We start from the raw sequence: 14,804 nt of genomic DNA on the forward strand, positions 1-14,804 counted from the left end.
AGCACTAAGCCTTTTCTTTCGCCAAACTACGGGTTTTTTTTTACTGATTTCAAGTATTGCGATATTTTATCTTTGCGTAAAGGTAATTCTGACACGCGGGGGACACTGCGCAGCACGCAAAATTTTGATAGAGGTATTACTTACTACTATTGGTAAAGAGCTCCGTAACCGTCAGTAATAACTGACACAGTGTGGAGAACACACGTTCGCACGATTTGGGCTAAGCTCGCTTACGATCGTACTTCATGATGCTGTCAATATTTTTGTTTATGTTTATACTATTACGAAGTAGCGCTCTCGATGTTCGCGAATGTTGTTCGGATGGTGAAGTGATATTACCTATAAAACAAGGACACTATTGTTGGGATAAGGCAAGGAATACAACCAGTAACTATACGCTGGTATGCAAAGAGTACTACATAACATTAGCAAGATTCAATGTGTCCGACACTGGAGCTTTGCTTATCCCTCTCCGCAACAAGAGCTTTGAACATACAGGAGACTTGTAAGTATGATACAAACGACGCAATTGAAAACCGTAACACAAAATAAATATTAAGTCTACAGCGTATTTAATTTCAAATAAAATTGTGTGCATAAAGTAAGTTAGTATGAGTCATAATATCGGCGATTTTAAATACATAACTTCGACTTGCGAACCAATAGTCAATTCTAAATCCAGTTACAATTACAATTTCCTACAAAAGTCCTTGATCGACCTCCAAATAAAACTGCGGTTTTGTGACAAACATTATTGAGTTAATAACGTCAACCTACGTTTACGAAGGTAACTTATAATTTATTCAATATACTATAATAAATAATTTTATTATTTACGTACGCCAGAAGTATAAAAATTATGTGTTAATCAGCCGCCATGTTGCAATTACTCATTTTTTGATAGTCAAATATTTGTTATAACAATAAAAAGCTAACTAAAGTTGAAAAAACACGGACACGTCATATTCGGTCATCTTACGTTTCAACTATTGTCAGATTGACTACGGATGAAAAAACAAGGGTTAAGTGGTCGAATATAATTACTCCTAGGCTTGAAGTCTGTGAAAAATAATGATTAGCACAAAACCAATATAATTTGTAATGGAAACGTTTCGGTTGTCAAAATTTTACACTTTTTACTAAATAAAAAAGGAATCGCTGATAGCTGTCCAAAATTCTCACAGTAATCAATGGAAATACATAATAAAAATACATAAACACAAATTGAGAACCTTCTTTTTTGAAATCGGTGAAAGAAATATCCTATTTACATATTTGCAGTAAGATGTTAAATACTGGGAAATTATTTATTCGCTTCAAAATGCTGTAATTATGTTCGTTTTAATTAACAAAAATCTAATAGCAACAAAAATATAATATAATTAGCTTTTGCCCGCGGCTCTGCCCGCGTTATAAAGTTTTTCAGGCTAAAGTTTTCCGTTATAAAAGTAGTAGTTTCCCGGGAGCCTATGTTCTTCCCAGGATCTCAAACTGTCTCCATACCAAATTTCATCTTAATAGGTTGGGTAGTTTTTTAGTGTAACACTTTCAGGCAGACAGATGCAGCGGGGGACTTTGTTTTATAATATATTTTTTAGAAATTTTTAAGAGGAACAATCCCGTCATACATCATTGTTGCATAACTTTAACCGTTTACGCAGCGCACGCAACGGAAGTTCTCAAAACGAATATATTTTCGCCGTTTTTGCAACATGTTTCATTACTGCTCCGCTCCTATTGGTCATAGCGTGATGATATATAGCCTATAGCACTCCACGAACAAAGGGCTATCCAACGCAAAAAGATTTTTTTAGTTTGGACCGGTAGTTCCTGAGATTAGCTTTTACTGCTCCGCTCCTATTGGGTATAGCGTGATGATATATAGCCTATAACGCTCCACGAACAAAGGGCTATCCAACGCAAAAAGATTTTTTCAGTTTGGACCCGTAGTTCCTGAGATTAGCCATTACTGCTCCGCTCGTATTGGGTATAGCGTGATGATATTATAGCCTATAGCACTCCACGAACAAAGGGCTATCCAACGCAAAAAGAATTTTTCGGTTTGGACCGGTAGTTCCTGAGATTGGCCATTACTGCTCCGCTCCTATTGGGTATAGCGTGATGATATATAGCCTATAGCACTCCACGAACAAAGGGCTATCCAACACAAAAAGAATTTTTCAGTTTGGACCGGTAGTTCCTGAGATTAGCGCGTTCAAACAAACAAACAAACAAACTCTTCAGCTTTATATAATAGTATAGAAGTATAGATACATCTATCTCTTTCTTTTATAATATGGTCCCTGCCATGCTTATCGCGCTGCCGTGTATAACGCCTACCTATGTTTTGTATTAACAAACGGTACAATTAACAACAGATACGTGACAAAATACATCGATATATATATGTACTACGTACTAATATATTGGTGCAACTACAGTATTAATAACGTTCTTGACACAGTTTTATGTTATCGATTTATCAAACAAAGTAAATCGATTATAATGATTATTTTAAATAAAAATGTATGTATACAGCTTTAAAACACTGTTTAACAAATAAAACCATGCAGCATATTACTGATGGTTAATTTATTTTGAAATAAATATTATTCGTAAGGTATTTATTTAGCAACCCAAAGATGTTTAATTACAAATGTAAAAAAAAAACGATATTAAATAAATCATCTATTATTAACACGCTTCTAACTTATAATGTCACTAGCTTTTGCCCGCGGCTCCGCCCGCGTTATAAAGTTTTTCAGGCTAAAGTTTCCCGTTATAAAAGTAGTAGTTTCCCGGGAGCCTATGTTCTTCCCAGGGACTCAAACTGTCTCCATACCAAATTTCATCTTAATACGTTGAGTAGTTTTTGAGTTTAACACGTTCAGGCAGACAGATGCAGCGGGGGACTTTGTTTTATAATATATTTTTTAGAACTTTTTAAGAGGAGCAATCCCGTCATACATCATTGTTGCATAACTTTAACCGTTTACGCAGCGCACGCAACGGAAGCTCTCAAAACTAATATTTTTTCCTCGATTTGCAACATGTTTCATTACTGTTCCGCTCCTATTGGTCATAGCGTGATGATATATAGCCTATAGCGCTCCACAAATAAAGGGCTATCCAACACAAAACGAATTTTTCAGTTGAAACCGGTAGTTCCTGAGATTAGACATTACTGCTCCGCTCTTATCGGTCATAGCGTGATGATATATAGCCTATAGTACTCCACGAACAAAGGGCTATCCAACACAAAAATAATTTTTCAGTTCGAACCGGTAGTTCCTGAGATAAGACATTACTGCTCCGCTCCTATTGGGTATAGTGTGATGATATATAGCTTATAGCACTCCACAAACAAAGGGCTATCCAACACAAAAATAATTTTTCAGTTCGAACCGGGAGTTCCTGAGATAAGACAATACTGCTCCGCTCCTATTGGGTATAGCGTGATGATATATAGCCGATAGCACTCCACGAACAAAGGGCTATCCAACACAAAAAGAATTTTTCAGTTCGAACCGGTAGTTCCTGAGATATGACATTACTGCTCCGCTCCTATTGGGTATAGCGTGATGATATATAGCCTATAGCACTCCACAAACAAAGGGCTATCCAACACAAAAAGAATTTTTCAGTTCGAACCGGTAGTTCCTGAGATAAGACAATACTGCTCCACTCCTATTGGGTATAGCGTGATGATATATAGCCGATAGCACTCCACGAACAAAGGGCTATCCAACACAAAAAGAATTTTTCAGTTCGAATCGGTAGTTCCTTAGATAAGACATTACTGCTCCGCTCCTATTGGGTATAGCGTGATGATATATAGCCTATAGCACTCCACGAACAAAGAGCTATCCAACGCAAAAAGAATTTTTCGGTTTGGACCGGTAGTTCCTGAGATTAGCGCGTTCAAACAAACAAACAAACAAACAAACAAACAAACTCTTCAGCTTTATATAATAGTATAGATTAAAGGTTAAAAAATATTAATGATTATAAGTTAAAATAATTATTCTTATTCTTTTTGAATTTGATAAGTTCTCTGTTAGATCTTCGAGTTTCAAGTTCGAACAACAATATTCTTTATTATGATAGTCTGTTACAAGCTATACTGAACCCAACTCAAAAAGAATTATCAATATCCTATTTGATATTGAAGAATGATCTACTGCATCTTCGGAGTTAAACTTAAATTAACAGTATTACTAATATCAAAGCTTCGTTAAAGGTAAACTAAAGCCAATATGGAAATAATCGATCTAATCCTGTTTCATTTTGAGAAGATTCTTTCAGTATTTCGACTTCCCAAGTCCCCAAATTTAATGTAATTGGTACCAATTTAAAATGCAACGGAAAAAGATTTTTAAAACTTAAGTTACTGCCATCTGTAAATTTTTTGATCAATTAAAAGAGAACATCAATTACAAACTAGAAATAATAACAGATAATTTCAGTAAATAATATAAATAATATCACCTAAAGTAAGAAAAACAACGTAAAAAAATACATAAAATACGTTGGTATATTTTAAATCCATAACAGTAATTTTATTTTAATTCCTTAACATATTTTTAATATTTTTATGTTATTTTTTTTCATTTATCGTTTTTTGTTACTTATAAACATAAACATTCACATTTTTTTATCCAATATTCACATCACTACATACGATTGTCCTACTCAATTTATCATCCGTATATTCATTAATATAAATTATATTAAATTTCCAGTTGCGTGGGTACCCAAATTACCAATTTAAGCCAATCCAAATTAAGGCCATTAGCCATACTATGCAGCGACGAAGAAGATCAAATTATAGACGACCACATTCTGGGATACTGCATGATCGTTTCAGTAATATTTCTCGCGATTACGGCAGGAATTTATACAGCCTTACCAGAACTCAGGTAAGTTAATTATTATACGACTTATTTGGGCAAATGATTACGGCTCATTTTTAAATATACGGACCCTGCGTTTTACTTTTTCGTTCACGAGCAATTTTGCTAAAATGTATACTTATATGTTACGGTAAAAGTGTTTACATGAGAATTATTAGTTCTTACCGGTCATAATTAATAATTACTAAGTGTATCGTTAAAGTGATAACTTACTCATTTTACCACTCATTATTAATTATAATATAATAAATGTTTTAAAATTATGTACGCTAAGCGCAGCAACGACAGCAGCAATCGTTACCTCATAACACTAGTGACACAAATGTCACCTAATGCCCGGTGTTGTAAACAGAAAGGCTCAATTTGGATATATTAAATTAGAATAGCATAAAACTCCTTTTCGTACATTTTGAGTTTAGGATGTTTTGATTAAGTGTTTTTGACAAAAGTACTATGACAAAACTTGAGAGTGGTGAATTTATTACAATTATAGGGCATAATTGCACACAGCACAAAAATTAACTGAGCAGAGTACAATGAGTAGCTGTCAAACAATGTATCACGCAACGGCGCCATCTACTTAAAATGAAACGTACTTATTTTCGTGAGGGGTACTCACACACCACGTATTGGCGCTGTTGTAGTACATGCTATGTATCAGAGATGGCGCTGTATGTGAAAAAATATTTTCCCAGTTTTCCTGCTTTCCTCTTGAAATTTTTCCTGAATTTTCTTTGCTATAAACCTCACGGAGCCCGAGACCTTTCCAACGAATGCAAAACCGTGGAAATCGGTTCGTGCGTTCTGGAGTTATAGCGTCAGGAAGGAAAAACCCGACTTATTTTTATATTATAGATAATTATCTTTCTTTAAACGAATTTTGGTATCGTTTCTGAAAAGTAAGATCTATCGATCTTTTTTGATTCCACTGTTTATATTAATTAACCACAATGTTTTATTTTTGCTTTAATAAAATATGATAAAGAGCTATAACAACATACAGTTAAATCTGCAATATGTATAAAAATAAAAACTGAGGATTTTTATTAACTAAAATAAAATGTCCACCAAATATTTTTAGACATTTATCAAGACGTACATAACATGTCAGTTACTCTAACGTTGTATTTCTTTGCAGAGACCTCCAGGGAAAAAGTATTATAAACTTTTGTATCTCTTTGGCAATTGGACTTAGTATATTGACGATCATGAAGATAATGGAATATTCAGATATGAACCTATGTGCAGTGCGCGGTATGATTATAAATGTGAGAAATTTGTATAAATTTCACAAATTTGTATATTAATTTAATAGAAAATTGGTATTTCAGGATTTTTAGCATATTTTTTTATGATCGCCAGTTTTTTCTGGACCAATGCCATATCAATACAAGTTCTAATAACAACGAGGTTAGCTTTTTTTTATGTTGTCACTATACTAATAATTATTATAGTTACGGCTAGTCTAGAAGCGAAGTTGCGACTAGACACGAGTATTTATCGATGATAAATGATATGCTATCTCGGGTAGGAGCAATGGATTAGTATTAAAATAGTCTTCATATTGGATTGTCTTATTTTTTGAATACCAGATAAAATACGATGTTACAGGGTTATTTGAAAAAATCCAGCAACCTCGCAGGATTATATAATCCTATAAGCGGAAATTAAATCAAGTATTTATTTTTATATTTAAATAAAATCTAACAAAATAACAAAATTTGTCGAACAAACATTGTTGTTTCTGATATTAGCTATCTAGTCCTGCGAGGTTGCTGGTGGTTTTCAAATAATCCATTTTTTTTGTTGAAACATTTGTATTATTGTACACAATGCGAGGGGAACGCTCGCAGAACAACTTGAGCATGACCGATCATCAACGGTTTTTATTATTATTGCGGTCGTTAGTACATGGCGTCATATAAAATAAAATGATATAAATCATTATAATATTATTTATTGAATCCACTCAGCCATGGAATAATATCGTTCTTTTATTAAAAATCAACAATAATACAACCTTTATTCGTTTTAAAATTAGTACCCGTACATCTCGTATATTTGTATACAATTTTACTGGCAATCTAATCGATCTACTCGTATTGCTTTGATTAACCTGCGGTCGTCAAATCCGCAACAATAATTCCGCTTTGTCATGTCGTTATGTGTATGCTCTGCAATGTCACATGGAAAGCTAGAAGGTTAAAAAACCATAGTTTACTAACGCCATGCAGCAATCGAGAATTAGATCCCATTCAAATGACAAGCCATAGACGCGCGTTAGCAAAATGCTTGTTAATAACTATGTATTTTGATTGATCGTGGTTTTAACTATGCTGACGCGCGTTCCACATACAACATACGTATAGTTGCAAACGCGCATGTAATGCTTATCGTCTAAATGGGGTCTTAAATTCGTTATTTAACCTCCGCATAGGAATATTCCTATAATATTTCACAAGCATATTTGTTAACTACGTTACGATGATTTCAGGCAACCGAACATGATTGCTGATTATAGATGGAAATACTTTATATGGTACGCGCTATATGCGTGGGGTGTCCCAATATTACTGACTACGGCGATGGCTATTGTCAACTTTCATCCGGGTGACCACGAAAAACCTGGAATTGGATTAAACCACTGCTGGTTCTTCTGTAAGTTCACTATACTATATTATTAGATACCGCGGTTAAAATGTCAAAAGCAAGACTGTCTGATCAGGGAGCTGAATTTTACATAAATGGTTTACTTATTTAATCCCTTCAGTTTACATTGGTTAAAAAATTATATTATTCAAAATACACATTTTTAGAACAATAAATAATCTATACTTAAAATGATATAAATACTATTTTAAAAACTTATTCATTTCGCTTGAGTTATTAAAAACGATTGGTAAATTAGCATGATCTACTTTAAACTCTCTGTGATGTAAACTATGCTCAACACTTTATATGAAAAACTAAATTTAATACACTATATACAAAGACCATTAAAATGTTTGTCATACTAATACGTAATGAGAAACTGTTTGTTGTATCTTATCTAAAAAATGTAGAAAGTTCCGTCAGAATACGTGCAAACATGCATATTTTTATAATTTATTACCATTTTCAGCTAAAGCATTACAATGGGCCTACATGTACAGTATAATGACGATACTCCTGATAGCAAATATTTGCATTTTCATCTACATATCTAGAATAATATGGAAGACTAGATTCACATCGAGTCATTTGAAAATCGTCAGATACAAGTAAGTATATTACGTAATATCACGTGAATTTAATGTTACATCACTTTTGTTCACAAAAAATATGTATATTTGTGGCGGCAATGAACACACAGCGCCATCTGACGGACATCATCGGAACAACAATACGAAATAGATAATTAGAAGACCTAACCGCTCATCTGTCAAAGTGATTTGACAATTACGAACAAAATGCTGTTGGAAACTATGTATACCTACCTTTAATACTGAATTTTATATAATTGTTTTCATGAAACATTTTGGCTTCAGGTTCATGATGACGATACGTCTGGTTATCCTTATGGGAATCCCGTGGGTTACAGAAATGATAAGCTCGTTAATGCCAAACACCATCATATGGTAAGACTACGCAAATTATATAATATTTTGAGGATATTACGTATGTTTATTTTATACCATTATTTATATAAATATGAATAAAACTAGAACTAAAATAAATTTACAATAATAGCTAAAAAGTTGATCATGAGCAGTGTCATTATTTTGTAATATCAAAAGTAAAATACGAGTTCTTGTTACCTACTTAACACACGCGTTTCACACATACATATTAATGACGACGAAATGCAAATACCAGCTTCGAAAACATGCACCAAGTAAAAAAATATATGAATATGTTAATGTAATCTAAATAATATGTTACAATAACTAACGCCTTGCCTTTAATGAAATATTTATAAAACTAACACATGACAGTTTGACTTTTTAAAAAAAATACAAATCAATCCAGACATTAGGTATTTTTTCTTAAAAAATATATAGGTACTTATGAGTTACTAATAATTTAATATATATATATTTCATATTACAGGACAATCGTCGACGTATTCAACACGCTTCAAGGATTTTTGATATTTTTGGTATTGGTCGTATTCCGCCTCCGTGTTATAAAGGCAATGCACGCGCACGGCTGGCTATGCTGTTTCTCAAAGCACGTCGACAAACACCTAGCGGCCAAGGAGGACGACGAAGACAACGTGATCCAGCACACCGAACTACCAACTATGGATACCTAAAAATCACAATTACTTCACATACCCTCGAAATTCTTACCAAGAATTCTTAGGTATGAAGGTTACCTCATGATGATTTCCTTCGCCGGTAAAGCGAAGCCAATAATTCATTGATTAACGACAGACACGTAACTTCGAAAAGTGAGGGGTGTGTGACTTAAGTTTGAACCTGCTAACTTTCGTCTCGGCATACCGTATCATTCCCAACTAGACTATAGCGCGATTAATAATTTTACTATTTCCTAAATACTAATAATATCGAATAATACATGAATACCAAAGAAAATATCTTTATGTACGTATTATTTAAATATTTAGGTCAACGCGAATACATTTAATTAATTTGAAATAATATCTCTAATAAGTGTTACTTATTATTTTATTTTGTGGGTCACAATTATTTTAATATTACCATACGTTTAAAATCTATTTTTCTCTTACTTTCATAAAAATATGGAGTTTCCCTAGACAACAAACTATTAATAATTAAAGTTAAAAGATGGATTGTAAAACAAATAAATTATGGCTAAATTCATTTCCACGTTCATAACCACATCTCTATGTGGTTAATTATTGCTCATTAAGCTTGAAGATTTATTACAAAGCAAACAATGAATTGTTACGGTTTATAATTAACTAACGGTTGCTCGTGACTTCGTTCGAGCGAAACATTATAATATCGTGAGTCATCGAGACTGAGCATTCTATCGCAGTAGTTTTCGACTAATAGGGGACCGACCTGCGTTTGATTTTGGACATTATTCTATATGTAATGATTAATAATACGAAAAAGAAACCCTCCTGCGAAAACTGCATTTAAATTGGTTAAAAAATGAGCCAGTAATTCATATTTCAAATATTATTATGTGCCGAAGTGGGCGCGAAGTGGGAATATCGCTTCATCTCTTTCTTTCATACGCGTCGTAATGCCTGATGACGTCACACGTGGGTATTGCGCCTCTTTTCTGTTTTTCGGTACTTACCCCTTCTACCGAAATTGAAAGATTTATAGCTTTTTGATTTTTTACTGGATTTAAATAATTCTTTCTGTGTTATAATTAAGATAACGTAAATATTTGATAATAATAAAGAACAAAAATGAGTCCGGTCCCCTATTATAATTGACCAATCTCAAAGGCAATCAATACCGACCTTACGACCCAGCTTTAAGCCGTTCGATAAGGTGGTAAACTAATGACTCTAGAAAGATGAACTTTTGTTACATTTTTTACGTTATATACGCAAAGTTAAATAATGGCTAAAATGGCAATGAATATTTAGTAGTAGGAAATAAGGATTTTTATAAGGAAGTTAGTCATTTTTGTAGTTAATAACATAAATTTCGTATTTAAGTTAATGTTTATAGTTAAAAGTAAGAATCGGCGGTATATGATAGAATCATACACTATTTCTGTGATAATTGTAATGCTGTAAATTTTGATAAAATTTATACTGTCCAAAAACTTGATGACATGATCTTAGGGCCATATTAATAAATCACTCTCATCTTTGAGGAAAATTTCAAGTAGACATTTAATGTTTTGAATTATTTAATTTAAAATTAATGTTCTCAGCTGAATCGACGCTAATACATAAACAAAAGACAGCTCAGAATCTGTCACAATATGTGACTTGAAATGTTATTTCAGGTGATGTTAATATGGGTTTATCTTAAATAGCGACTATGTTAAGATGCCGACCTACATTTGACAGCGTCTCAGCTGATATCGATCTTGAGAGCGTAATTGAGTTGCATTTATAAATACGGCCCTTAGTGTTACACTTGGTAGTTAATGATATGACAAGTTAGCGCGCGCGGCCCTTGTTAGCCGAACGTAAACTCGGCCCTTGATGGCTAAGTATGAATTGTGCCCGAAATGGCTCAATATGAACAGTGCTATGGAAACAAATTTATTTTATATTGAAGTAATAGGGACGCACGCGAAGCGAATATTTGCTGATCTAAAAAAATATAAGGTTGCAAAGTACAGTCAGTGTTTTTGAAAAAAATGTGCCTAAGGGGAAAACATAAGTGACCAAAGTTCGTAGATATGGGAAGTTTGCCATTTTTGAAATAAGAGACACGAAAATTGATATTTAGGCTTGTGTCTCAATGTCGTCATTTATAATTTGAAAATAGGCCAATAAAACCTATCAAATCTGCTTTAATGAAAGCTATTAAAATGTTTATCTTGTAAAATATAATATGGAGTTTATTACAATAATGTGAAAACGCTCTTAGACTATGCCTTATTGGTTCTGGTTAATATACTTCGTTGCAATTTTATCAGTAATTGCTAAAATTAAGTCTGCTTTAATAAGTGTAAATAGTTATTTTGATAAGATTTTTTATATTTTTTATGTAAGTAGATAGGTAGTAAGATATCAAATATTTTTTTTTTACTTAGGCTTTAAATAATGAATATACACTGATATTTTTTATACTTTTTACTATTTCTTTATTTTAGGAAGATTTACAGACAAATTATATCAGTAAAGGTTAAACACCAGATATAGTCCTATACTAATTACAAATCATCGCCAGTAAATAATGCATCGCAATACCATAAAATTATATAAGAAAATGCATTTTATAAAGCTGCATTTATTGTATAAACAACAGAATTACATAATTTTAGTGTTCGTTTATCCTTGTAAGTATTAAGTACGTATACAAATAAATTTGTATCGATGTTTGTAACTGTTTGTAGTCTGTTTAATCTTAATAATCCTTCGTACTAATGTTATAAAAGTAAATATTTAGATGTTTGTATGTTTGTTAGAAGTAAACGCAGAAACAACTGAACGGATTTGGATGAAATGCGGCACACTGAGGATCATTGGAACATGTTCTAATTTAATAGAAATGCTACTTTCTATCCAGAATATATGCTTCCGTACGAAAAATAAGATTCTTTAAGTAGATGGCCCTGCCGTATTTCAAATGGCGCTACTGATCGAAACAGTGATTTAGGGACTATTGTAGTGGGAAAGCTTATCCACGTGGGCGAAAGCGTGAGCAATTCGTAATAGAATTATAATATACCTGTGCTTAATTTTTTTTGTATCTAAATACATATTCATGTAAGTATACAAATAAATAAAAGTTAAAATGCTTTATTTCTGATTTATAATTTACTAAACACTTTGTCGCACCTCCACTCTTGTAGCCTGCGTGTTAACAAACCAGACAGTCCTTGCTCCCTCCCATCACCGCACTCAATAACGTTCGAGAAAAAAATATTACTAAGTTCTACCTAAGGCTTTCTATAGCCTCTGTACAATTTTTTTCAACTGTCATTTCTAAAAACGGAGACCGAAAATATTTACCAAAGGTTAAAGGTTGGGTAGCCCGGGAATAAACCCTTGTTTAGGCCTGGTTATCTTTTCGGGTCAGGTTAAAAACCCTACGATTAATGTTATCGGTTTACAATCGCGTTATTACATTTTGCGTCAAAAATGTTTACTCTTATAATACACAGGAAAATGTCACTTCTGATGTATGAATTTGTATGGTCTTTTTCCTTTGTAAATTATAACAAAAAACATGTCATTTTAATGTAGCAGTTTTAGTTTTACGGATATTAAGGGACGTGGATTTTTTGTACTAAAATTCACTTTTTTTCTTTTTTATTTATTGCTGCTTGAATGAGATGTTATGTCTCTTTATGTCCAGTAGTTACACTTGCTACAATGTCCATCAAACCGGAACACAACAGTGACTACATACACACTGCAGCTTGGCGGCCGAAATAGACATTGCGGTGGTACACTACCAAGGCGGACCCTCACATATGAGAGACCTGCCACCAGTAGTCAATCAGTTTAAGCTGTAAAATATTTACGTCAGGAAAAAGTTTTCGCTTATATGATTTGCACGAGGGAACTGTGTTAGGAGTCCTTATTTGAATACTCAAACAACAATCAGCTATCATATTTACGTTCCAGAATCCCTCATATTTATCCTCGATAGTGCGAATATCCCGGTGAAAGCATTTACCCTATTCTTCGCTTAGATCAACGAGATTTTCAGGAAAACAACCCAGATGGCTACAAGGGCAGTGAAGCTTAATGATCATGTCGCATTCACGCCGCTTGGAAGTGTATGAGCAACTATTGAACCACAATTAAAACAAAAACAATCGGGATTATTTAGACACATTATTCTCGAGGAAGATATAATGAAAATTGTTTTTTTTTATTTCTTTGGATTAATCAGAAACTACTGATTACAGTTTATTGATAAAATAGTGAGTCGTAAAAGGGTTAACCATTTACCGCATAAAAATGTCAATTTGTATAACGCCTGCAATTATTACCCGCGCAAAATCAACTCGTGAACTACATTGCTCCAACTAAAATAGTATTATGTTTAACTACTTTACGTTTTACAAATGTACTAAATGTACCTTTTTGTTTTTAAATAGAAATTACCTATTAATTATAAGTAATTGATTAGATTATGGTTTCCTTTTTAATGAAAAGGACACGGTGAAAAACGCACAAAAATATCTAATATTCTATTTATTGTATTTAGGTACGTAACTGTGATGGACTTTCGGATTTGTTATCTTATAAGTACAATGTACATACAGAAATACGTAAGCAGTTCTCACCAGAGAAAACGGAAAAGAAACTATGGTGGTACCATCTTTGAAAATCAATTTAAAGTATAAATTACAGTGCATGATAGCCATCTGCATCTTCACCCATGTTACACAGATGTAGCCGACCCGCTTAATTCACCATACAGCAAAGGATTGTTAGCAATAAAAACATACTCTTAAAAAAATTGCAAAGATGTATGCTATGAAATTAGTTCTAAATACGTGACCATCATCCATTTTCCACTAGATCATCGTTGTTCTTTGTATGTTTGAATAACTTTTGTAACTTAGCAATCCCTACTCCTTTGTAAATTTCACACTCGCCTTTTCTCTCCAAAGGACGAGGAAAAGATGCAACTAGTGCACACACTTTTATGCTATGTTCATTCTGTCCAGTGATGTAATGGGACGATTCAATTTCGGTCTTGGTTATAAATTCCAGACTCCAGGCTGATGCTGAGCGGAAAAACTATTGAATATCACTTTATCCTACCAGGCGACTGACCCTAAAACATCAGCGCGGCAGCCGTACTTGCTTCAGTACATCTACATCCTCGCGGTAGTTTTAAAATTCATAAGATTTGTTGGCGTAATACAAAAAAGTAAGTTATAATCGCATGTTCGATACAGAGGCCCTGGAACTAATATGCTTGTATTTTCCTATCAGTAAAATGAACTAGAATATTTTATAAGTAGAAAAAAAGATTAAAATGAGACGTCAATTATGTAGGTCGATTTGATTTATTAATATTCAATAAAATATCTAACCCATGCGCTAGTTTCAACGAGATTTACAAACATTTACAATCTAATCTTATTTATTCGTAACATTAATATGTTATATCAAAAAAAAAGTAATTAAAAACCGTATCCAATAAACGTTATAAATCACACTAGTGAAGTTTCGCGAATTATTCAATCAGAATAGTATTCAATTTAATCGATACTAATGAATCATATTATAATTCTATATCATGTATGACAAATGTCCAA

The 14,804-nt window shown here is 33.0% G+C and overlaps 2 protein-coding genes across 3 annotated transcripts in view; one reads left to right on the forward strand and one right to left on the reverse strand.

Moving 5' to 3' along the window:
* Positions 1–14,804, reverse strand: part of LOC115443410 (RNA helicase aquarius) — an 81,890-nt gene that overhangs the window by 44,044 nt on the left and 23,042 nt on the right. The window lies entirely within an intron of this gene.
* On the forward strand, positions 167–12,324 carry LOC115443414 (G-protein coupled receptor Mth2). The gene is made up of 8 exons (XM_030168804.2): positions 167–505; positions 4,743–4,919; positions 6,052–6,167; positions 6,245–6,323; positions 7,408–7,571; positions 8,035–8,173; positions 8,441–8,530; positions 9,003–12,324. The coding sequence occupies exons 1-8, from the start codon at positions 246–248 to the stop codon at positions 9,205–9,207; spliced, it is 1,230 nt and encodes a 409-aa protein (XP_030024664.2). The 5' UTR covers positions 167–245; the 3' UTR covers positions 9,208–12,324.

Source organism: Manduca sexta, chromosome 13 (assembly GCF_014839805.1).
Source record: "Manduca sexta isolate Smith_Timp_Sample1 chromosome 13, JHU_Msex_v1.0, whole genome shotgun sequence".
Classification (NCBI taxonomy): Eukaryota; Metazoa; Arthropoda; class Insecta; order Lepidoptera; family Sphingidae; genus Manduca; species Manduca sexta.